This window comes from Miniopterus natalensis, chromosome 4 (assembly GCF_054644295.1).
Source record: "Miniopterus natalensis isolate mMinNat1 chromosome 4, mMinNat1.hap1, whole genome shotgun sequence".
NCBI classification, from domain to species: Eukaryota; Metazoa; Chordata; class Mammalia; order Chiroptera; family Miniopteridae; genus Miniopterus; species Miniopterus natalensis.
The window spans coordinates 60,752,380-60,777,950 of NC_142084.1; the positions used below are offsets into that span (position 1 = coordinate 60,752,380).

The 25,571-nt window shown below is 48.1% G+C and overlaps 1 protein-coding gene across 2 annotated transcripts; it reads left to right on the top strand.

The window, feature by feature from the left end:
* Positions 1 to 4,606: 4,606 nt before the first annotated feature.
* Positions 4,607 to 25,571, top strand: STMN4 (stathmin 4). Of its 2 annotated transcripts, XM_016214843.2 has the most exons (7): positions 4,607 to 4,706; positions 19,147 to 19,238; positions 20,154 to 20,249; positions 20,918 to 20,998; positions 21,434 to 21,642; positions 22,452 to 22,643; positions 25,512 to 25,571. In XM_016214843.2, the coding sequence occupies exons 2-7, from the start codon at positions 19,226 to 19,228 to the stop codon at positions 25,569 to 25,571; spliced, it is 651 nt and encodes a 216-aa protein (XP_016070329.1). In that variant the 5' UTR covers positions 4,607 to 4,706; positions 19,147 to 19,225. The 2 variants fall into 2 exon arrangements, with proteins under 2 accessions (XP_016070329.1, XP_087672103.1); XM_087815977.1 differs by lacking the exons at positions 4,607 to 4,706; positions 20,154 to 20,249; positions 20,918 to 20,998 and having other exon boundaries at positions 19,226 to 19,238.

Below are 25,571 nucleotides of genomic sequence, written 5' to 3' on the forward strand. Positions count from 1 at the left end.
TAAGCTGTTTTCTATCTCTATAATTTTGTCATTTTGAGAATATTCTTTTTTTTTTTAATCCTCACCTGAGGATATGTTTTTATTGATTTTAGAGAAGAGGAAATGGAGGGAAAGAGAAAGATCAGTGTGAGAGAGAGACATAGATTAGTTCCCTCCCGTAGGCGCCCTGGCTGGGGATCTAACCCAAAATCTGGGTATGTGCCCTGATCGGGAGGAGAGCCCACAACCCTTCTGTGCATGGGATGATGCTCCAACCAACAGAGCCACACCAGCCAAGGCTCATTGTCACCTTAAATTGTGTTTTTTTTTTTTATTGCTAGTAACATTGAATATTTTTTTCATGTGTATATTTGTTGTCTGTATATCCTCATTGATGAAATGCCCCTTCATATATTTGCCCATTTTCTAATTGGGGTGTGTGTGTTATTTTACTGTCAATTTTTGATATAAATTATCTTGTTTTGTTAGCAAGTTGGAATGGGCTTCTGTTCCTTGCAGACTCATGGTTATTCTACTTTGGTCTTTAATGACAATTATAATAATAGCTAACATTTATTGAGCACATACTTAGCGTCAAGCCTATAAGCGACTCACAGGTTTTAGCTCACTTTATATATGTTGTTTTTATAAACACCATATCTTATTGTTCTAATCATTAACTAAATCATTATAATTTAGTTTACAAATAATTAACATAAACAAATAGCTCCAGCTAAATTCGAACGGACTGAGTTTCTGTTTCTGGTGATTGAAAAATATCTAGGCCACTGATGTCACAAGAGTGCACGAGTCACAACAGCTGCTCTTCAAGTGAAATAACAGCATAAACAGTTAAAAAAAACATTGCATAGTGCACACGTTTTTATTTGCTTTAAGTAAATACCTGACAATGTTCAGTTCAACAAATTCTACAGAAAAAATCCCCCAAGCTATAGTCCCCTCCTAAAATAAAGGCAGAAAATAAATGTCCATTTACACTGTATAATTTTTAAAAACCACGTCACTGTGAGTGAGGCAGATATATGCGCGGTGTTCAGATACCTGAATTCCTGTGGGAGGCTAGGACTGTATTTCCTGAGGTTTCGGAAGTAGAGCAGGGGTTTGTGGAGGGTCCCCAAGGTGACTGTGCAGTTGGCCCTATAGCAGAACTACCTCTTCGACAGGCAGGGCCCCTTTGGGGACTGGGCCCGGGGGCTGTAAATGTGAGTTATTGTGAGTCAAGTCAACACCTGGCTTCTGGATAATCAATCATCTATTGATTGTGTTTGTTGCAGCTTCTTTCCACACTTGGAAATTGACAGGAGGGTGCAGAGTCCCCATTCCCACACGTTAGACAGTCATGTTTCCACCCTTGGGAGAGGTAAATGATGGTGACCCTACGGTGCAGCCAGGCAGCACCTGGAGATTTGGGGATTCAGGGAATGGCCACCCCTGCCCCACCCTAGTGTCACTGCCACAGTGCAACCTGAGCTGTGAAAGGTGGCATCAGCAGAGCAGTCACAGGTCTGCCCATCAGGGGCACCAAGTCCCTTTGACTATTGTTTAGCCACTGCATTTAGATGGATCGATCACAGTGAGCAGGCCCAATGTGCAGCAGACTCAGCAGGTCCAGGGACAGCCTGTGCTCACCCACCTTCCGCAGTGAACCTTATGGCAGCTTCGGCTTCGGACATTGAGGTGTGAGGAACACGTGCCCATCTGCCTTTCGCCCACTTGTTCCCTGATTTCGACCCCACCCCTCTGAACCTCCCGGCTTTGACCTTGTTGACTTCTCTCCTGGTTTTGGTCTCTTCTCACCCTTAATCCTTTGGACTTGATGTTTGGCACATTTTCCTACTAAAACCATGTTTCTTTCTTTGTTCTATCACCATATTGCTTTATGCTACCTCAAGGAAGGCCTGGGCCACGCCTATCTAGTGAAGCCCCAGGGGCTGTGGCTCTACTTCCTCTCCCTCTTCCCAATATTTCCCTCCCCCACAAAAGTTCAGATCCAGCCTCACTCCTCCACAGCCAGGCTGTTTGCAATTGGCCTTTCCTCTCTGACTCTGGGGTGGCAGGCGAAGCTCTTTCTCACAGGGCTGTTGTGGGATTTGCTGATTACATTACCAGGGAAGAGGGAAAGAGGAGTTGTTGTTTCATGGGTATATGCTTTTAGTTTGGGAATATGAAAAGTTCTGGATGGTGGTGATAGTAGCACAACATTGTGGAAAATAATATATATATCCACCCATTTCCCATCATAGCTTAGTACTCAGATGGTAGCTAGCTAATTCTAGAAATGGGGTAGCCCTCCCCACTACCCTTTGCCCCCCACCCTGGTCTCTGCTCTCAGGTCACAATGTCCTGTCCTGCCCATTCCCCCACCCTGTCCCAGCCCCACCCTCCTATCAGTCAGGGGGATCAGACAGAGTGCTCCCCTCCCCTAGTAGCACAGGATCTCTCATTGGCTGCCATCACCATGGCAACTCACTGTCTCCTCCCCTCCCCCTCACTTTCCAGAGCCGCAGATGTGTAGAGTTCCAGACTTCTCAGGGCTGGAGGGAAGAGGAAAGAGAGATGGGGGAGGAGAGAGAGGCTCCCTGACTGCAAAGTCAGCCGCACAGTTCACGGTTACCTGGATTCCGACTCCTGCCTGGTGCCCAGTGTGGCCTCTACTGTCTCCCCATGTGGAGAAACCACTCCAATATGCTTAGGCACACATGATCCCCTCTGAAATGGGCCAGCTCAGGGCCCCAGGGCCCTGGGTTAGTGGCACCTGGCAGGTGTGCTGTTCAAACAGAAGGGTCTCCTGCTGCTGGCCTAGGGCACTGCAGGGGGATGAAGAGAGAGCCCACGAGTGGGGGAGCTCTGAAGCCTCCCAAGGCTGTCCAGGTCATTTGTTATTCCGGCCACCCCTGGGCGTGGTTGGTCAGTGGGGGCACCTAACAGGTGCTCTCCCCACCTGATGAGTCAGTCACACAGGGCACTGGGTAGTGAGGCCCCAACTAGCAGGGCCCAGCTGTGGGGTGCAGGCCATGGTGAGTGCCAGGGCCTGAGAACTTCCTGTTTCCCCAACCACCTGCAGAGTGACCACACCACGCATCTTATACATGCGTGGACTGCAGTGTGCAAATGCTCATTGGTGCTCTTGTAGTTTAAAAACATAATTTAAAAGCATGGGCTGAATTCAAGGTAACCTTTGTCGTTAATGTATTCTCAGCAGGGGCGTGGAGGGTCCATGAAGTTGATTGCGGTTGAACAAATCCTCCTTGAAAAGGGTGAAGCCCTGAAATTCTGGCACACACTCCCACGTGGATGAACCTTGAGGACAGGATGCTCAGTGAGAGAAGCCAGAGACAAAAGGACAAATATTGTATGATTCCACTTACATGAGGTAATACATGAGGTAATGAATTTGAGACAAAAAGTAGATTAGAGTTTGGGGTGGAGTGGGGATAGCGAGTGGGGAGCTAGCATTTAATGGGGATAGAGTCTCCGTTTGGGAAGATAAAAAGCTCTGGAGATGGATGGTGGTGACGGCTACACAGCATTGTGGCTGTACTTAGTGCCCCCGAACTGGAGACTTAAAAATGGTTAAAACAATAAATTTTGTTAAGTGTATTTGACTACAATAAAAAATTTACACACACACACACACACACACCAAGCAAAACGGGGGTGAGGCAAGGCTAGGTGGTGGACCATGGGAGTCCGGGATGGAGGACACACCCAGGGAAGCTTTGACAGGGAGAGGCATTCAGGAAAAGGGGGCTTGCTCCAAGGCTGTCTCCCCCTCAACTGCCTCACCCTGCCACCCCCAGCTGCCTGGCTGAGGGTAAGCAGGTTGAGAAGGTTACATTGGGGGCCCCCTGCCCCTCCCTGAGGGAACTAAAGAAACCACCTTGGATGACCCATTGCCTCCCATCATGGTTCCACTTCATTTAGGAATCCCCCAGGGCAGTGATGAGTCTCGGCTTCAGTCCTGATCAGGGAGATCAGGAGGACCCTGTGGAAGGCCCGTGTGGGCTGGCTGGGCCGTGAGGATCCACCAGCTCTGGTCAAGTAGCCACAGCGAGGTAGTGAGAGGGAAGCCTTGCTCTCCTGGGGCCCCTGTGCTGCACCTTCCCCACCCCAACGTCTGGGGTGCCTGCAGTCCCACCTTGCCTCTGAGTCACTGATCAAACCCACCAGCCCTTCTGACGGAGATGGAAACAGGCAGCAAGCCCTCCGGGAAGCTATTTTAAGGATTCATCTGTGCTTTCTGGTTTCTCCTCTAGATTCCATATTCTCCCACCCCCAGATCTGAAAGAGCTAGAGGTTCTGGAAATCATTCATCATTCCCCCTCTCCAGGTCCTCTCGCTCACTGGGCGGCTCAGCTTGCAAGCTGTGCCTTCGCCCCCCCTCCTCCCCGTACCACTCCCTCTTTCCTTCTTCACCCCGACCCTCACCGTCCGGTTCCCCGGCTCTACAGGCCGCCTGGAAAGCAGGCTGTTTGTCTGACATCATCTCCCACTCCCTGGCCTGCTAAGAGTTACTCACTCAGGCAATCCCCGCTCCGCCAGAGGAGACTGTCCAATTGCCAAGCAACCCGCCGTTGGCCAATCACAGAGCTGGGAGGTGATGTCATGGCGAGAGCGGAGCAGTGGTGCTGATGTGGAGAGGAGCCCAGGGTACCACTAATTGAGGGAGTGAGGAAGGGAGCAGCTCGCTTCTAACTGGACTGCAGGTAAGTAGAAATGAAATGCAAATTATTTGAGGCTTTTCAGATAAAAGAAACAGAAAGCCAGCAGTTTCAAAGAGGAGAATCAGGGAGGAGTCTGGCACCTATTGTGTTGCCTTTTGGTTTCACTCAACCAATTAAACTTTGTCAAACCCCGGGGCAAATGGAGTGAGGAGAAAAGAATGGCCTGGGCAGAGGGGTGAGGGTGGGCTGCAGGCACTCCTTCCATTCCAGAGCTGGGGGAGAAAGGATGGGCGGGAATTGCCCGGGCCAGATGTCCATGGTGAGTTTTTTCCTGCATAAAAACGTTTTGTTGCTGGGGAGAAAGGGCTTGCTCAGAGCCTGGCTTCGCTGGAGCTGGCCCTGACCCCCAGGCCCCTTGTAAGCCAGAAGCTGCTCTGTATTTCACATTTCCTTTCTCAGCCCCAGCTTTTCTCCTCTCCCTTTCCCTTGGTATCATCCAGCTCTTTCTCCTCTATCTGCACCGAGTTACTTTTTTCTCCTGGTTCTAAGGATACAATAAGATCACCGCCCCTTCCCTGCCCCGCCCCACCCTGAGGTCAGCCCCATCCCACCTGGGCGGGGTAGCTGGCCATAAGGCTGCAAACTGTGGGGACCCACGGCTGCCACGCCCTGGTCCCTCTTTATTCAGTCAGTCCCCTCCTTACCCAGCCCTCCGCCCTCGCCTGTAGTTAGGCTCTGTCCTCTTCTCACGCAGGACCCGGGGACTTGATGTCCAGCGGCCAGCTAGCCCCACGTGGTGGTGCTGTCTTTGTTTTACCCCTCCCGAGGAGACACAGTCAGGTGTGGACGAGTCCCATTGTCCTGAAAAGGGGCAGGTCTCCAGACCCCTCGGGGGGACTCCGAAGCATCCAGGCAGCCCAAGTCCGAACATGAGGACAGGGCCACTGCATGTCTCAAGACCAAGAGAATGGCAGGAAGCGTGGCCAGCAGTGGCCCGCCGGAGTCCTGCCGGGAGGGTGGGAGGTGGAGAGGGAAGGTGGGGTAATCTGTGTCTACCGAGGCTGAGGCCCCCTTTAGGGGGAGGAAACTACTCCCCCACAAGCAAGGAGTCAGGGTGCCGGGGGAATGAGGTCATCTGTCAGATGAGGAAATAATCATAGTGCTGGAGCAGTGAGGAGGCGGAGGCGAGAGGTCTGATCAGCGGAGCTCAAGTCTCCCAGAGACCCTGCTCGGTCCTCTAGGGCCAGCCAACCCCCCTCTCAGTTCCCCACAGTCCCTCACCTTGCTTGCTGGGTCTGTACCTTCGCCTCTCTTTGAAGCCCACTTATCATCACCAGCAGCCGAGCTGTCAGTGGATCCTAGTCTTTCTGGGACAGGTTTGGAGTGGGTAAGAATCTTTCATTGCTAGATGGATCCACTAGAGAGCATGGTAGAAAGTGAGTTCCCTGTCATGAAAAGCATTCAAGTAGAAGTTGGATTACCACACAGCAGGGTGGCTATAAAGGAGATTTCTGCATTGTGTTGGAGACTGGTCTAGATTAATGTTATTCAAACTGTAGATTGAAACCCATGAGTGGATTGTGAAATCAATTTGTGGATTGTAACTGGTATTTTTTTAAATAAAATGGTGTAAAAGTAAGTCAGAACACATTCCTTATAGTAGAGTAAATAATTTTTCCTGTGCCATTTTCTAGTTATATATTTTCAATTAGGTATATATTTATAAATATAAGTAAATATAACACATATTTATGCTTATATTTCAGTTATGCATACATTTATATGAGTCTGTACTTATGTGTATGTATCAGTGACTATAAATATATAGTAGCATGACATACATACTGGGTCATGATATAAAATGTAGGCCTTTATTATGGATCTCAGTAAGAAAAAGGTTGGAGAAACAGTGGGATGAGAGACCTCTAATTCCTTTTTCTAACTATAAGACTGTAAGCCTATGGATAAGTCTTACTAGACCATAAACGTCTTTTTTAAAAAATTTATTTTTAATTGTGGTAAAATGTACATAATATGAAATTTATTTTACTCATTTTAGTCATTTGTAAGGGTGCAGCTCAGGAGCATTAAGTACATTCACATTATTGTGCAACCATCACCACCGTCCACTCCAGAACTTTTTCATCTTTTCAAACTAAAACTTTGTCCCATTAAACAATAACTGCCTATTCCCCCGCCCCAATCCACGGCAACCATCAATCTGTATTCTGTCATGTACGTGGGCTCACATAGTATTTTCTTCTTGTGACTGGCTTATCTTACTTAGCAGAGTGTCCTCACGGTCCACCCATGTTGTAGACTGAACTTCTTGCAAGGAAAACTTGCTCATACGTGTCCTTATTACCAGGTACAAGATAAGTGCCCAAAGGTACAACTAAATCCAAGCATTGTCTTAAATGGGAAAAACTCCGTATCTTTAGGGAGATACTTTGTTCTAAGGACCCATCAAAGATAGAGAAGTCTTGTGTCCTGAGCAAACTGTTGAGCAGACACACTATTGACGTTGGGGGAATGGGAGTGTCTTGCATTTTTGCTTAATATCTAGATTTCATTTGGCTTCATAAAAGAAATCCAAGAGCCAAGTGGGGCTGGCTCCCTTCTCTCATCCGACCAGGCCATTTGAACCACATTTGCCCTTTGGGACAGAAATGGGATGACTGATAAGATTTAAAATAGAGCAACAAAGATTGATGAACCGAGATCCAGAGAGAAGGCAGTGGAAGAGACTGGGCAAAGAAGGAAGGAGGGAGGGAGGGAGAAAGAGAAGAGATAGTGTCTACATTAACCCAACATTATAGAAAGATCTTTTATGTTCTTGATTTTAAATAATTGGATATTTAAAAAATAAAGATCTTAACCAAAGAAAGGCTTAGTTTTTCCTGAACCCCTAGACCTTTTTTATATTAAAATGTTCTCCCTAGATATTTTTATATTATTTTCTACTTACTTGGAGATTCCCATTTGGAGGCATAGGGTTCCCAGACATTTTGAAGTCAGGGGTGGTTAGAAATAAGACCTTTTTGTGGGAGGGGGGTAAGAAATTATGAGGAGAATGATAAAATATGCAAAATGTAATTTTTAAATGCCCTGTAACTTTTCTTTTATAATTTTTATAAGAACCAAACTCTCTTCTCTCTCTTCTCTCTCTTCTCTCTCTTCTCTCTCTCTCTCAGCTTGGGAAATAAATATTCATCATGTACAATTTAGTGTGCTTATAAAGTTAGAATTTGGTATATTTAGAGATGTGATAGTTTGGAAAAAGTTACTTTTTTCTATTTTTCTTTGAGGAGGAGTAAAGACCAAAAAAAATCTCCTGCCATTTAAAAAAGTATTCTGGGAGTGTGTTTTTTGCATTTTTAGTCCCACTAGAAAGACAAATGTAGGTGTATTAACCCCCACTCCCATACACCCCCCTCCACCTTCCCCACCAAAGCCCACTGGCCTTTTCCATCAATTAAAACTGACAGCCATGTGTCCACCCCTGCAGGATCCTGCTCTCAGAGTGGGTGGTGGGAAGCAGGAGGACAGACAGATCAGAAGGGGTAGGTGTCTGGGGTGGTTGGCCTAATATATGACAGGGCACATGCAACCCCGGAGTTCAGAGAACAAACCAGAGAATGTGAATCCAGAAAAAAGATTTGAGCGCAAACTCTAGGGTGAAAGACCCAGTGGCGGAGGGGGAGGGGCCGAGTGCAGAATCCCAGTGGATCATTTGGGTGTCAGTGCCCAGAAATCCAGACCATTTAGGGAGCAAGTTTCAAATTGAGTACAATAGCCACCCCCACCCCCGCCTTATCCGCTGTTTCACTTTCCATGGTTTCAGTTACCCTTGATCAACAGTAGTCTGAAAATATTAAATGGAAAATTCCAGAAATAAGCAATTCATAAGTTGTAACTTACATGCCATTCTGAGTAACTCAACGAGATCTCACGCTGCCCCTCTCTATCCCACCTGGGATGTGGATCATCCCTCTGTCCAGAGTTTCCACGCTGTACTTGCTCCCCACCCATTAGTCACTTAGTGGCCGTCTCAGTTATCAGATCCACTGTCACATCGTAGTGCTTGTGTTCAAGTAACACTTATTTTACTTAATAATGGCCCCAAAGTGCAAGGGTAGTGATGCTGGCAGTGAAGATATGTCCAAAGAAGCCGTAAAGTGCTTCAAGTAAAAAGTTAAGTCTGTACAGGAAAAAACATAGCGTATATGGTGTTCAGTGCTATCCTTCGTTTCGGGCATTAACTGGCTTCTTGGAACTTCTCCCCGCAGTTAAGGGAGGACCAGTGTATGTGCAAGCACGTGAGAGGCTCTGTCTCCTGACAGTGCAAACACAACTTGACTTTGATACTGGGACAGGTCTGTCTCCTGCACCTACCATCAAGCAGACATCTAAGGTCTCAACAAGTATTGCACGAGTCCTTCTTAGAAAAAATTTACTTCAGAAATAGTCTAGCTAATTTTTTTAGCCAAAAAAAAATGATTTTATCAAATTACAGAACTCTAGTACAAGAAGAATATTGATAATGGTTATGAAGAAAGAAAACACTAGAATTTAGAGTCATTGCCTAATTGTAATCAATACGATTATAAGGCTGAATGCAATTGTCAAATACCTTGTGGCTAAGAAATACATCTGTTCCATTCCTCACTATATCCCTTCCTAGTGCTTGTATCCCTCATGTAGTGCTTATGGTAGGTTCTCAATAAATAAACCAATAATGGTAATTCACAACTGAAACTCCAGATCATTCTGACAAAACTGTCTCACACAAAGGAAACCCCTAGATACTGTTTTATTCTCAAAGCAGTGTAGGCATAAATTATATTAACTTAGAGATGAAAACAAGATGTAAAACTTACAAAGCATGGAGAAGAATGAAAGAACAGAGAAGGCAAGAGTATGACTGCCAAGGGTAGGCGTCTCCCTTTAGCAAACCTACCGCAGGCCTGAGCACTGCCCCTGGTACGCCTCCTTAATCTTGCGGAAGGCGCTGGATCTCTTGGGCCCTCTGTCTCCTCATCTGACAAAGGGCGGGGAATGAAAATGCTAGAAAACTCTATAGCTCCTCCCATCTAAGGACAGAGAGCTTGACTTCTGAAAATGTCTACAAGTTCTATTGCCTGTTCTCTGCTGACAGGACAATGATTTAATTTATTACACTTGGTAGGTCGCGTGTGCACATTTTAACAGGGGCTTTCTGAGGCAATGCTTGATAGAAATGGTGAGAATTTTAGGCACCTAGGTTACCTACAGTTGAGAGGCAGATCTGGGGCAAATAAGCCTCTGTGCACACTTCAGCCACACCCCCTAGGTGATCATCTATCTTGCTTCCATTTATGTTTGGCCTTGGATTTGAGGAAGTACCATGGGACGCTATTAGAGACAGTATGGCCTTTGATATAAGAGGAATTGGGTTCAAATCCCATCTTCATTATTTTTTACTTGTATGACTTCTGAGCAAATCAAGTCACTTACCTGAACTATCTGTGGAATGGGTATAATAGTATGTATTTCATTGGGTTTGGGGAAAATGAAATGATAAAATATACATACCCAGGTTATAGATAATAGACACAGGAGGGAAACTACAAGGAAATGCCAATAGCCACAAGTAGCAAGATGCCTTGGCCAATGTTGCTCATTGGTTAGTGTGTCAACCCGTGCACCAAAGAGTCTCAGGTTTGATTCCTGGTCAAGGGCACATATCTGGGTGGCAGGTTCGATCCCCAGCTCTATCTGGAGCACATGTGGGAGGCGACCTATTGATGTGTCTCTCTCACATCCATGTTTCTCTCTCTCTCTTTCTCTCTCACCCTCCCTTCCACTCTCTCTAAAAATCAATGGGGAAAATATCCTCATCTGAGGATTAACAACAACAAAAAAGTAGCAAGATGAGAGGAATTTTTCTTCTCTCTTTCACATAGATGTTCTGAAATATGATGTTAATATGTTTGTGATCAAAACGCTACATATAAAATGCATATATATACATATGCGTATGAAAGTGCCTGGTAAACTGTTAAATACTACAAAATACTCCTAATGTGACTTGACTACAGTAGGATTACACAGGCTTGTTCCATATGCTGATTCCTCCAAGTGCTTCAACCCCAGGACCTCGCATGGTACCTGGGTCACAAAGGCTTAGACTCTACCCAGCGACACTGAATGGAAGTCTGTGCCCCTGATCTTTATTTCCAATACTGTATGTCGGTTCTTCTGTATATATTGACTTGAAATAAAAATAGCCCAGAAAGTGCCATCACTGTGGATTATTTGGGGCTGTCGGTTACCCAGGCTTAATTTGCCTTCTCTGGCTTGCCTCCCAATATAAACACAAACCCCAGAGCCCTGTGTTTGCCAACAGGTGACACCTCCTTATTTCCTGAGGCACAAGTGAAGCTGCATTTCTAAGTCTGTTAGGCACTGGCTGGAAGTTGCTCTTGAGCATGGCTCCCACCATCTCTTCCCCTTGAAGGCAACCTGAGGGGGATGATTAGACAAACGCCAGTCCCCCAAAGCCAGTTAATAGCACACTATTTCTGCTTTGTCCGGTTTCCCTCCCTGTATCTCACTAGCCCACCCTGGCCTGTGCTCTAATACCCAGCCCTCTCCCTTTATAACATGTTCCGTGTGATGGCCAGAGAATTGCCCAAGGTCCACAGGGCATCTCTGAAACTTCTAGAGGCTCCGAATTCCCACCTAGAGGACCTGTTTCCCTTTTCATCATAAAAATCCCTGTGGTCATTTTAGGACCTAGCTGAGGGCTTGGCACAGAATTAAATATTCAATAATACTTATGGAAAGAATGAAAACCACATTCATGAAAAAATCATTTATCTTCTTTTTTTTTTAACTGAAATAAAATAGTCTGCCAATCAGAGCCTCTGATCAGCATGAAATAATCGGTTACTGTACAGAGATGAGATGATTCCATGACATTTAGGGAGCCTATGCAGCTTATTTCAGGTAAATACATAACTTAACAAGACATTTAAAAGATATAGTTGGCACGGACCTAAAGAGCCACCTCTCTATTCTGCTTGTGGCCAGAGGGCCTAGGTCAGAGCCCATTGCTTCCATGCCTTGATTCTGGGCAGAGTGCTCCCATACAGCCTCTGAGCACCCTTGCCAGGAACCACTCTATTCAAACCACTTAATTTGCATTAGCTTCTTATTCCTCAAAAATAGTCCACATGGGAATTGACACATCCTGATGGCACTCTCCAGGCATTTCTTGCTCACTCTGGCCATGTGGACAGTCAGAGACACCTTATGAGGTCAGGTGTGCACCCAACCAATGGCCATTTGGCATCTGAGAACTGGTTGCTCTTCACTGTCAGCATCCGGTCATTGACTGCCTGGGAGTGTGGGTCACCATTTCTGGTCATGTAAATAAGTCTATCTGCTGTGGTGTCCCTTACGCATCCCCATCTTGTCATTGCTGCTCTGGTGGCCCCCATGTGGGCTATTCACTCACATCCTGGTCTGCAGGAGAGAGAAAGGATCAGTATGAAGGGGAGGGTACCGACATTGCAATCCAGAAGCTCGGACTCTGATCTTATCTCTGCCATGAACTCAGTGTGCCTGAGGATCTTTGGTTCCTGGGGAGAAGGGTATTGGCATTTCGGTAGGGACAATTATTGGTTGTGTGGGATCATTGCCTGCAATGCAGGATTCTTAACCTACCTGGCCCCTGCCCACTAAATGCCCCTAAGTACCACCCCCAGTCTAGTGACCATCAAAAAGTCCCATGTATTTCTTAGGAGTGAGGCTGCCCCCAATTGAGATCCACTGGCTTGTGATGGCTGAGTCTCTCCGTCTCTGACATTCTGACGTTCCAGGGAAATTGGATGATCCATGAGATCCCTCTTCAGTCAACAACCTGATTCTAGACCTTCATTATTAGTCACCTTAACCCCTGATCAAAACTTATTCATTCTGCCCTGGCTGGGTGGCTCAGTAGGTTGGAGCATCATCCCATGCACCAAAAAGTTGTGGGTTCAATTCCTGGTCAGGACACATACATAGGTTATGGGTTCATTCCCCAGTCAGGGCTCATACAGGAGGCAACCAATCAATGTTTCTCTCTCCCCCCTTCCTCTCTCTCTAAAATCAATAAATATATCCTCAGGTGAAGATGAAAAAATAAAAATAAAAGCTTAACTCATTCTGCATCTTATCTCCTGATGGCCCCAGATCTCTGCCCAGTGGGGCTACCACTAATTAATTTTACCAATTATGCTAATGGTTCAGTCCAGCAGGAAAAAAAAATATGTGATTACATGCTTTTCCATATACAGACTCTAGATGCTGAAACTGGGGGAAATGTACGGATCAGTTTGCAAATAGGTAGACAGTGCTAGGTGAGTTGCCAACAGTCCAGGGTTTAACTTGTTCTAAGCAGGTCCTCAACACTTCCTGCCTAGTCTCAGCATCTAGCCTTCCCCTCCTCATATTTCTTCCAAGATCATGCTGCCAGATGAATCGTTTTGATTTTTTTAAGAGAGAGAGGAAGGAAGAGGGAGAGAGAGGGAAAAAGACATCAATGGGAGAGCAAGAAATCCATCAGCTGCCTCCTGCACTCCCCCTACCGGGGGTCTAGCCTGAACTCGGCCATGTGCTCTGACCCAGAATAGAACTGGTGCACAGGATGACCGCCCAACCAACTGAGCCATACCGGCCAGGGCCAGATGAATCTTTTTGCACTAGCAGTATAACCTAAAGATAAAGCCAGGCTTTGGAATGAAAATCCCAGCTCTGCCCCTTACTCCCTGTAGGCCGTGATGCAATTGACTCTGCTGAGCATCAGTCTCTTCATTATAAAAGAACCTCAGAGAATAAACTGAGATCATGTCTGTGGTTTCCTGGTACAAATCAGGTGCTCAAGAAATGGCATCCATTATTATTGCTATTATTATCAGCATCACCATTTCCTCTCCCTTTATTCAAAAGATGTCAGTGGCTTCCCACTGAACTGAAGATAAAGCCCAAACTCTTTCCCTGGTCTGAAGGTCTCTGATCTTCCCCTTTCTATCTAGCAATCAGTCCCAATGCACCCTGCATGCAGCCCAGTGGGCCCCCTATGACTCTCAATAAACTCAGTCACAGAGTCGTCACACAGTCAGGTTCCAAAGCCATTGCAAGGTTAGAGGCACTGCAGAAACTAAATTGCATAATAAGCCCATCACACTCTCACCTTCAGTATTCAAAGCTTGTGTCACTCTCATCACCTGCTCTGCTGGATCATAACTGGCAGCACAGGGACTGGGCTGCCCAGGGTGGCCCTGCCTTTTGTCTGTGTCCATCAGAAGTGCTTAGGAGCGAGCACTGGGCAGGAGTCAGGATGTTACCATCCTGAGCTCTAGATCTGGTTCTATAGTTACTACCTGAGTTACTGTGACACATCAGCCTTCAGTTGGGGGTCCCTTTGATCTTTGCTACTGCCATTGAAAGCCGCCAGTTTGCTGGTCTTCCTTAGGGGCTACCCATGGCCTGGGATTGGCCTCTGCCTTAACAGAAAACACACAAGGAATCTCTGGGAGGGCCATAGGTTTGCCTCAACATGGGTTTGTGCCTTATGATGCTCCTATGTCTGCTGTCCTCCCTAGAATCTCCCACCAATGGGCCTGACCTCATGGCCTCATGCCTACTCTGGCCTCCATGATCTCTTTTATTTTTTTTTTTATATATCTTTATTGATTTCAGAGAGAGGAAAGGAGAGGGGGAGAGAGAGAGAGAGAGAGAGAGAGAGAGAGAGAGAGAGAGAGAGAGAGAGAGAAACATCAATGATGAAAGAGCCATCGATCGAGCCCACAACCTGGGCATGTGCCCCAACCAGGAATCGAACCCTGATCGCCTGGATCCTAGGTCGACGCTCAACTGCTGAGCCACGCCCGGCCAGGCTCCATGATCTCTTAATCTCCATCCTGCCTCTTGGAATTCTTGGCATTCTATTCTCTCTGACCTTGGGCAATAACACCCTTACTGTCCCCTCTCTGACAGTCCCAGGACAGACCTGGTGGCCCCAATCCACTGCAGATGTTGCAGGCATGACAACATGACCCAAACCACCAAGCCGCTTAGCGGATCCCCCAGCACCGTGAGATGCTTGTAAGGCCCAAGTCTCCAGGACTAAGGCTGGTTGTGGGCCTTAGGGTTGACTGGATGTGCCCTAAAGAATGGCCTGGGCAGTTGGTGTCTAAGGTGGGAGAACAGAGGACAAGAACTGTTCTGAAGGGCCTCCAGACCATAGGTTAACATCACTAAATCTTCCAAGTGGTGTGCCTTCAATCCAGGTCCAACTCGTGACAACCTGGAGCTCTCACAGCCAGGCTGAGTGCTGGGGAGGTGACCAGCCCCACCCAACACTGATGCCGCAGGTTAATTAGGGGTAAAGTCAGGCTCCTTTCTGAGGCTTCCACCAACCAGTGGCTTAGGGACCCTTTGCATTGCTGGACCCTTCAGAAGAGTCCTGCCCTCATCACTTCCCCCTTATATCCTTTCTCAGAATGTTCTAAGGGCAGCAACATCTTTTGGGTCTTGAGTACAAAAGAAATGATGTGACTATTGGTACAAGATTTAAAAGGACGCTATGTGCCCATGGGTACATGTACACAGATTATCTTGAGGAAAATATCAGACTGTGTCAAAACACTAGTAGATGAGATAAAGTAAAAGAATCATGGGTTTGAACCCCAGCTCTGTCACTTACTGAGTTCATTAGTTTCCTATGGCTGCTGGAACAAATGACCACAAACTTGGCTTAAAACAACAGAAATTCATTCTCTCACAGTTTTGGTGTTCAAAGTCCAAAATCAAATTATCAGCAGGGCCATATTCCCTCCAAAGATTCTGGTGGCTCCAAGCATTCCTTGGCTTATGGCAGCATCGCTCCAATCTCTGCCTCCATCTTTACCCGTCCTTTTCTCTGTCTCTCCTTTGTATGTCTCTTATAAGGACACTTGTCACTAGCTTTATGTGCCACCCAGATAATATAAAATGATTTCACCTTGAGATTCTTAACTTAATTAAATCTGTAAAGACCCTTTCCAAATAAAGTTACATTTATAAGTTTTAGGGGTTAGGACTTGGATATACCATTATTGGAGGACACCATTCAACCCACTACACTGAGTGATCTTAGAAATGTCACAGCCTCGCCGAGCCAGGGGTAGCTCAGCGGTTGAGCATCAACCTAGGATCCAGGAGATCGCGGTTTGCTTCCCTGTCAGGGCACAAGCCCGGGTTGCGGGCTCCATCCCCAGTCCGAGGCATGCAGGAGGCAGCCATTCAATGACGACTCTCTCACTATTGATGTTTCTATCTCTCTCTCTCCTTCTCCCTTCCTATCTCTGAAATCAATAAAGATATTCTAAAAAAAAGAAAAAAAAGAAATGTCACAGCCTCTCTGAGCCTCAATTCCCACATCTATAAGACAAGGATAGCAGTTTCTATGTCACACACAAAAATTATTATGAAAATTAAAGGGAAGGCATTTTCACTAGTAGATGCTCTATAAATACACATTTTTAATTATGTAACTTCCAACCCTGTGGTACTGAGTGCTCTCAGCTACAAATCCCTTGGCCATGCATACCTCTGTCCATCTGTAGTGCAGGGTATTTCCTGTTCCCTGCCCTGGTCTTCCTTCTCTGCCTCTCTGACCTATGTTCTCTACCTGATTATTCCTGCTCCTGAAACTCTGAGCACAGCATCATCCACACAAATGTAGAAAGCACTTATTACATATTTTAATTAAATCATGTCCTCAGGCCAGACTGGCTTTTCCTGAGTCCCCAGCACCATGGAAGAATGAACAGTTAACATCTAGTCCCTCCACTGCCCATAAGGAACAGCTGACAAATCAGAAGACCTGGATCTTAGAACAGCTTTACCTCCAACTAGCTGTGTGACCTTAGCCAAGAGTCTTAACTTCTCTGAGTCCCTGATTCTAAGTTGGTGATGCCTTTCTTGTCAGCTTAGCCCCACCTCATGCAAAGGTCAACTGGGATAATGTGAGTGACAGAAACTATAACCTGTGAAGTGCTCCATAAGTGTAGGATCTTAATTACCATTCTCAGCTCACACCGAGGGGCATGGTCCTATAGAAAAAGCCCAGCTCGATCCCCCTTCTTTCTCAGGGTAAAGTCTGAGGCTGCTCCCACTCCTGGCAAAGGCTCACTCACTCCACCAGGAGCCTTCACAATCAGCCGGGTTGTGAGCAGAGACTGTGTAGAATGGAGGCTCATGACCAGGGATGTCGCATCCAGGCACTCAGGCCCGCCTCCCTGTTCAGGGGCTCACTGGTACTGTCAGGATCAGCTTGACTTCAAGGAGAGAGGCCCATTGTGCTGCACTGGGAGGGCCTCTGACTCCAAAGCATAAGGAGACGCTGTGGGAATAGAGCTCTAAAGGCCAGCTGACCTGACTTCAAATCTCCATTCTTTTACTTTACATCCACATAAACCCTCCGAGCCTCCATCTCCTCATTTGCAAATGGGGATGACAGTCCTTGCAGGGCTGGTAAGAACCAGAGGTAATGACTCTGAAGCAGATGAGTGGCACCTGGTACCACCCTGATGGAAAAGGCCGAGGGAAGGAAACTAACATCTATGAAGCGCCTCATTTTTGCTGGATGCTGTACTTTTGCTTTTCTCATCTAATTTGTACAACTCTGTGCAGAATTAAGATGGGGAAGGCAAGGTTAGACATGTGATGTGACTGGTGACAGCTAATAAGAGAGATGGAGTTTGTGTCTGATTCCTCGATGGTGGGAACCTAAAGCTGGAGATGAGCCCACTGCTCCCCTTGGCTCCCCTGCCCGTCCCCAGCCAGGACAGACCTTGGTCCCCAGAGGGAAAACACCTCATTAAGGAAGGAAAGGGGTTCTAAGTCAGTCTCAGGGTTCTTTGTCTTGTGAGGATGTTGGCAGGGAAGCTGTTGGCTCATGCCACCCTCTGCTGGCACAGGGACCACTGAGGGTGGCTGTATCAGTCAGGTTTCTCCAGAGAAAGAACCAATAGAATATATATAGATACGTAGAAGGAGATTAATATGGGGGGTTGGCTCATGCAATTATGGAGGCTGAGAGGGCCCATGGTCAGCCATCTATAAGCTGGGGCCCAGGAAACTTCTGGTGTAACTCAGTCCAGTCAGAAGGCCTGAGAACCAGGAGCTCCCAAGTCCGAGGGCAGGAGAATACAGAAGCCCCAGCTCAAGCAGAGAGAGCAAATTCACCCTTTCTCCACTTTTTTGTTCCATTCAGGCCCTCAATGGATTGCATGAGGCCCACCTTCATGGATGAGAGGGATCTCTATGTCGTCTATCAATTCAAATGCTAATTTCTTTCAGAGACATCCTCAAAGATATACCCAGAAAGAATGTTTACCGGCTATGTGGGCATCCCTTAGCCCCATCAAGTTGACACAAAAGTTAACCATCACAGTAGCCAAGAAACGAGCGGTCCCCTTGATGGACACTCAAGGCTGGCTATTTCTCACTTTATCCAATAGTAGCCCTCAATGGAGCCCTGTCACCAACTGTCCCCAGGCACTCCCAAGCCTGCTCCTTCCCTGCCTCTCCTGTTTCACCACTCTCTCCTACTTTACACTTTCTGGTCCAGCATCAGCCAGCTTGAGATCACCTGAGACCAAGTTTTCGCACCCCTGCCCTTTGTACGTGCTGTTTCTTGGCAGAATGCCCCCCGCCATCCCCACCCCCCCCACCCCACCCCGCTATCTCCTGACCAATTCTGACTTCTCATTTAAGACTGTTGTGTGCTGCTAACACCAGAGGTCCCCCAGGCCTCGTGTAGAGTACAGAGTCCCGTTTCTGAGCTCCCACAATAATCCCGCACACCGGTTACCATCTCTACACTACATTTTGATGTCATTCCTTAAAAACATTTGTTCTTCTCATAGTCTGGGGTTATCTTAAGTGGGGTCAAGGAGTGCTTAAGACAGTGGTTCCTGGGGGGAGGGAGGGGAGAAGGCACCTGGAGAGGTATTTTGACATCTTTTGCCCAATTCCCTCTCACCCATATCAGAATGGGTCATTGGGAAGCTCTGGGTGGGTGTAAGCAGAAATTCACAACAGTTATTTTGTGAATGGGTTCCAGATCATTCTGATTTAGAGTTTGTCTCTCACCCTAACCCTTGCTTTGGGCCAGTCCAGTGAGCTGGGCAGGGAGACAGAGGAACAACCCTTGATTCATACAGTTTTGAGAAACCCATGTAGGCATACTCAGGGGGCTTGAGACTGGGAAACCAATTACGAAATCATCATGAGTGCCTCGAAATTGAACTTGATTGGGGTTGGGGTGAAAGAGGTGGTTGGTGTATGGAAAGGGGAAAGTTGGTGTGGAGTGGAAGAAGCACCTCCTGGGGTTCCCTCCCTACTTGAATAAAGACCTTCCCTAGGCATATAACCTGTCAGTGGTAAAATACTTTCTTTTTCTCAGGTTTGTAACAGCATCTTGAGCTGGTAACCGACCTACTCTGCGACTTTCATTCGGATTCAGCTCTCACATTCCAGAAAATATGACCCTCGCTGGTAGGCACAAAACTATCTATGTGATGGGGGCACCGTGGCACAGGTTATGTGTGTACATGCATATGTGTACTTACATACCCACAGAAAAAGCTGTCACACCCAGGGTTAAAAGAGGTTATCTCTAGATGGTGGGTGGGATCACAGCAGATCTCTTCCTTTTGCTCTTCTGTGTGTGCTGTAAAAAGTTGTGTCTGGGCTTAAAACAAGGCACGTTGGTACCAAGGCGATAGGGAGGGGCCCTGCCAGGGGCACATGCCAAGCCAGGGTAGGGGTGGGCTATTTGTGACCTTCTGGTTTTCAAATCCTCCCCAGACACAGAATGACTAGACAGTGGGGAGGGGGGTGCCCCTCTAGCTCTCATGGGCGCCAGCCCCTCTGGCTGTGACCACAGCACTGGAAGGTCAGGGAAGGCTCACGGTCTGACCTCACCGCCCAGAGAGGGGCAGGAGCAGAGGGTGAAGGTGGGCTCCTTTACCAAATTCTTTACCCCCAGTGTTCCCAGGAAAACACTGCCTGGAGCAAAAGTAATGGAAGAAGCTGGGCAAATGTGGGGAGCTAGAGAGCTTGGTCCAGGGTGCCTGGCTGGGTGGGGCAAAGACACTGGTGTTTGGGATCTTTACCTGAGGGCGCTCAGCACTAAGAAGGGCGATGCTGTACTAGGGAGAAGGTGGGGTCACCTGAGCGCTCTGGGCAGCTCAGAGTCTAGTAGGTGGACAGAATTGGGTCCAAGTCACACACAGGAATCCTAAACAGGGCCGCTTGGGGCAAAGGGGGATGGATCCCTGGCCAAGGGGTGGGTCTGGGTGCCTCTGCTGAGCCCGGGACCCCAGGCTGCTGGGGCATCCAGGTTCACACAGATGCTGGCTCCGAGACCAGGAGAGGGTGACCATCTGTACCTGCCGGGTGTTCCCACAGCCTATAAAGAGAAGATGAAGGAGCTCCCGCTGGTGTCATTGTTCTGCTCCTGTTTCCTGGCAGATCCCCTGACTAAATCATCCTATAAATATGAAGGTAAGTGAGCGCCGCAGATGGGAAAGTAACGGGTGGGGGGTGTCTGTGGCTTGTATCCATAAGTATAGCACCCCCACCCCAGTTTCTGGAGCCCCTCCTCCCCAAGTCACCTTTGCTTTCCCAGAGCCATTGCATCCCCACAGCTGGTTCCCGAGGTCTGAGCGCCCTGTGAAGGCAGGTGGGGGCTGGGCTGGGGCAGGCAGCAGAGGAAGGTCTGAATCGGGCCCTGGGCCGAGGGCTCTTGGTCTTAGCTTCCTTGCATTCACTTAGCAAATGGTGCTGTGGAGATGCAGAGGTGATGCAGAGATTGTGCCCGCAGGGGACACCTAGACTGGAAGAAGAGGCAAGGCAGGGGTAAATCATGAGAGTCCATGGCCACCCAGTCTCCTCCAGGAAGGATGGAGAACGCTCAGAGCCCAGGGGCGGGTGAAGGACTTTCGCCTGCAGCCACCCAAGAAAGCTCTTGAGAGCCATGCTGGCGGGTCCCAGGACACTGTGGCCCAGGATGCTGGCAGGGAGCGCTGAATGGCCACGTCCTGATTGGGGCTGGTCAGGGCACAGGGCACCTCTTAATTTCCTGGGGGTTAAAAGGAAGGGATGGGTTTGGTCTGGAAATGAGAGATGGGGGGGTTGGAGGTTACCTGAGATTGTTTTTTTCTGTTGTTTAGGCTGGTGTGGGAGACAGTGTAGGAGAAAAGATGAAAGCCAGCGGAAAGGCAGTGCTGACTGGAGAGAAAGAAGAGAGCAGGGTAGGAGGGAGAGGGGGAGAGGCGTCAGCAGGCTGAGCCGTCAGATTGGTAGTGGGGCGAGGAGTGAAGAAGTGGCTGGGTGGTGGGTGGGTGGTAAGCGCACCACTGTTGGCCACCATAGATGACAATTTGAGCAAGAGCTCAGTATGGGAGGAGCCCTGTGGCAGAAGCAAAAACAGCTGCTACAGACATTATTAGAAATCACATATCTTGAGACCTTAAACTTGGAGCCTGAGACCTCACTGTGGCTACCAACTCCTCCAGCCCCATCAGAGCCCACCGAACTTAGGTGCCACGTTGAGGACAGACCCAGAACCTTGGTCATTGGTTTGCTTTGGGCACCCAGGTCTCCCACATATGTGTACATGTGTATATGCTTTATGGGTGCCCATGCAGTCTTCAGGGGGTGAGCAGCCCCTTTTCCTCTCTCTGCAGCAGACACGGTGGACCTGAACTGGTGTGTAATTTCTGACATGGAAGTCATCGAGCTGAACAAATGCACCTCAGGCCAATCCTTTGAAGTCATCCTGAAGCCACCCTCCTTCGATGGAGTGCCCGAGTTCAATGCCTCCCTACCCAGGCGGAGAGACCCATCGCTGGAAGAGATACAGAAGAAACTCGAAGCAGCTGAAGAACGAAGGAAAGTAAGTGCTGTCCTTTCTTCCCTCCACCTCAGCAGGAGGGGAAAGGAGCTGGAAAAGACAGGTGGTGGCTCTGAGCTGGGGTCAGATCACCACCAACCTACAAATATTTGGGCAGCATTCCCCATAGGCAGGGCAGAGAACAAAGCATCATGGAGAGAAACAAAGGAGTAAAAGTCCCTGTTTCTAGGAGCTTACAGTTCGGTTAGGGGATAAGGCACTGCATTGCATACCTCCAAGAGTTGGCCTCAGATGCACAGCAATAAGAGTAAGACATTGACAAGCACTAAGGACTTAGGAAAAGACTAGACAAGTAAAAAAAAGACTCCTTAAATGGGGAGGGGGAAGAAGGTCATGGTGTGCTATACTTCCAGCCCCTGGTGTGCCTGCTGTTTCCTATTGATTCTTATGGCCCAACTCTGATGCCATTTTTGTATAAGTTTTTCTTCTTCTTTCAAGTAGAAAGTAATCTTCTCCTCCCGTGAGTTCCTAGAGCACTTCCTCTCTACCTCTTAAAGCGTGTGCTGCATGCTAGTCTGCTTTGAGTTATATATGTATGTCTTACCTCTACTAGAATTTTTCTGTCCCAAGTTGGTAGAATAGTGCCTGGCACATAGTATATGGCCATTTAGTGTTTGTGAATGAATGGAAGAATGAATGATGGCGACAAGGAAAAGGGACCTGAGGGTGTGGCGGGAGAGCCTAGGAATGCTCTGCTTTCTGCCGCCGGGCCGGGGCTTCTGAGTCAGGGTGATAAGAATACGCCCTGCGCCCACCTTCAAGAGCGCCTTTCTCCCTTTGGGCCTCCCTAGTACCAGGAGGCTGAGCTCCTGAAGCACCTGGCGGAGAAGCGGGAACATGAGCGGGAAGTGATCCAAAAAGCCATTGAGGAAAACAACAACTTCATCAAGATGGCGAAGGAGAAGCTGGCGCAGAAGATGGAATCCAATAAGGAGAACCGAGAGGCCCACCTTGCGGCGATGCTGGAACGGCTGCAAGAGAAGGTAAGTGGACTTGAATCAGAGAGGAGACTCCTGGGACGCGCTCCTCCTTCCGTGGCAAGTATGAGGGGCCTATACATCATTTCGGGGAGCAAGCAGCCTCAGGCAGGAATGGGGATGTTTCTGTTAGGCTGGGTCCTTAACGAGTTCCAAGGGATGGTTTGGGTAGTCACAGGCAAGAAACACAAATGGAGCTTTGGGATCCCTTGGGGGACGTGCTGCACAGCTACACAATTGAAATTTCTCACTGCCTCAGGGAGATTAGACCTCTTATCATCTAGAGAACACCCACATAATGCAAGGGAGGAGACATAGCCAAGCAGCGGTACACTCCTGGCTTTATCCTTGAATGGGCCAATTTGACTCAATGAAAGGTGCTGACTTGAGCTCTCGGCTCTAAGCCAGGGGCACGAGGACCTGAGCTGCCCATTAAGCAGGAAACATGATTCTTTCCAACCCTCTTGATATGGACCGAAGGAGTCACGAGCCTTTCCAATATGCTGCCTTTAGTCAATAAACCAGATGGTGCCACCTAAATGTGAGAAACGTGAGAGGCTGAGGTTGGTCTCCGTGTCAGCAGAATAACAGCCCGTTCTGCTAAGAACATGCTGGCCTCGTTTCCTGAGCCTCAAGGCTGCCCCAGTTTCTCCTGCAGCTCCTGGGAGAGCTCCAGCTCTGTGTTTTATTTCCAGGAGCCGCCTGCTGCGCGGTGACTCCCGGAACCAGATCGTGGCCTCGTCCCATGGTGAGCAGCCTGGTCCCCGCTCCTTCCTGCCTATCCACAGAGTGTCAGGCCCTTCACAACAGCTACTAGAAAGATCTAGTTTCTTCACAGGGGATCTGAATGTTGCATAGGCCCTGCAGTTGGCCAGCGTGTGGTAGCCCCTCCGCTCTTATACTCCATCCTTCTGGGGGCAGCAAGGCCTCCACCAAGTACCGGAGAGGAGGGAAGTGATCTTGTCTAATGGCAGACTTCCCCAGTTACAGGGATGGTTAGGACCAAACTCCTGCCAGAAAAGAAATCTGGGATTTGGATAGGATGAGGCATGGTCTCTCAGGCCAAACCCAGAAGAAGTTATTGAGGCTAGAGCACAATGTGGTGTTTGAAAGATTGCCCAACACTTATTTCTTCATACCCTTAGTTTCACAACCAGCCCACGAAGCGAGCAGGGCAGGTGTTATCCTTATTTTACCAATGGGGAAACCATGCCAAAGGAGGTCAGATAACTTGCCCAGTGGCACACAGACACTAAGCTGGGACTAGAGCCCAGTTCTTTGGCTACATGTCCAGGTGGCTCTTTCAACGATTATTTCAGGGAGACCAGTTCCCAGTTGTCCTTCTGGCCTTTTGTCAGAGAGGAGGTCATTGGAGGCCAAGGAAAGGAAGTCCAGAAATCTAGGGTTCTGTCCAGTGAGCTCACCTGGACATGGAGGTAGATTTCAAGAGATTGGGAAGACCCAGACTCTGAGGTAATAGATTTGGAGGTCAAGTAAGACTCAAAGAAGCAAGATGTTGGCGCAGACACTAAAGTTGGCCTCACTTCTCTGGGATCTTGACCTCTGTTCAACCTTGCCCACCAATGAAGGCAAGAGATAGGTGTGTGGTTTCTGCCCTGGCTCAGGGACACCTTCAACAGTGCTTGTGTCAGTATTTTTGTGGGTCATTAATCACCTGCACCAGACTCTCCTGGTGTCAAGTTTAACACTACAGATACATGAATCATATCTTACACCTACTCACGCTGGCTCTCTAGGGATGGTGCCTGAGGACCTGCAGTTTAACAAGCTTTCTAGGTCATGCTGGTACACGTAGCAAGGTTGAGAACCACTGCCTTAAATGCACCACTTCCCATAGTTTCCCCAGGACCATGGAAAATTCTAGGGACAGGTTTGTAGTTTAAGATATATCCTGGGAACCTGGACTACCTCAGTGTGCATGCTCCAGGCTGACTCCTGATATCTGGATGGATGCCAGAGTCTGACAGTGACAATATTTATTGAGCACCTACCATGAGTAAGGCGCCATAGGAGGAACTGGGAAATACAAAAAAGAACAAGGCATGCTCCCTGCCCATAAGGAAGTCACTCAATAGAGGATCTGGATCTATGCACAATGAATGAGTTGTAATGATAAACCCTAGAGGTAAACACTAAAATTGCAGAATTCTAGAGGTAAACGAGCTTCCCATGCATGCCCCTCTCTTTAAAAACCAGAGAACTGAGCTGATCAGTGAAATAAGTTGGTCACTGTCACACAGCTAATGGGCCTTTGAAGTCAGATCCCATCTTTTGGCTTCATTATGCTGGGAAGCAAAAGAGGGCTCTCTTTAACACACTTGTAAGAAAGCTCACCTTTTGGAGTTGGACAACACTCCCAAAAATTCTTCAATCCATTTATACTTTAAGAGCCCTCATCTTTTACCAAGGGAGTTAGACAACTCTCATAAGGAGACAGACAAGAAATAAAAGTGGCAGTAAAGTTGCATGTGTGTGTAGGGGACGCCTGTAAGGAGGCCTGCCTGCTCTGCCTGCTCCTCTAACAGCTACACTGAGTGGCTACTTCTATTAAGCCAAGTATCGTATTCAGGGCAAAGCCCAGGATGGCCAGGTCGGGGAGGCGGAGGCTGGTGGGCGCTGGGCTCGTTGGGAGGTGGGTCCCGGGAGCTTGGCCCCAGTCAGTGAGCTACCTAGGACCACACCAACAGACTCACTGGACCTGCCTCCTGCCAGTCTCACCTGCCACCTTCTGTCCCTTCTCAGGACTCCTTCAGAGCCTGCTCTTCACTCCAGTGGTGGCCATTCTTTGGGTTCTCTTGTCCCTCCCTTTACCCCCCAGAAGTAACCTGCCCTTTTCCTTCCCTTCCCTCCCAGGACAAGCACGCAGAAGAGGTGCGGAAAAACAAGGAGCTTAAGGAAGAGGCCTCCAGGTAA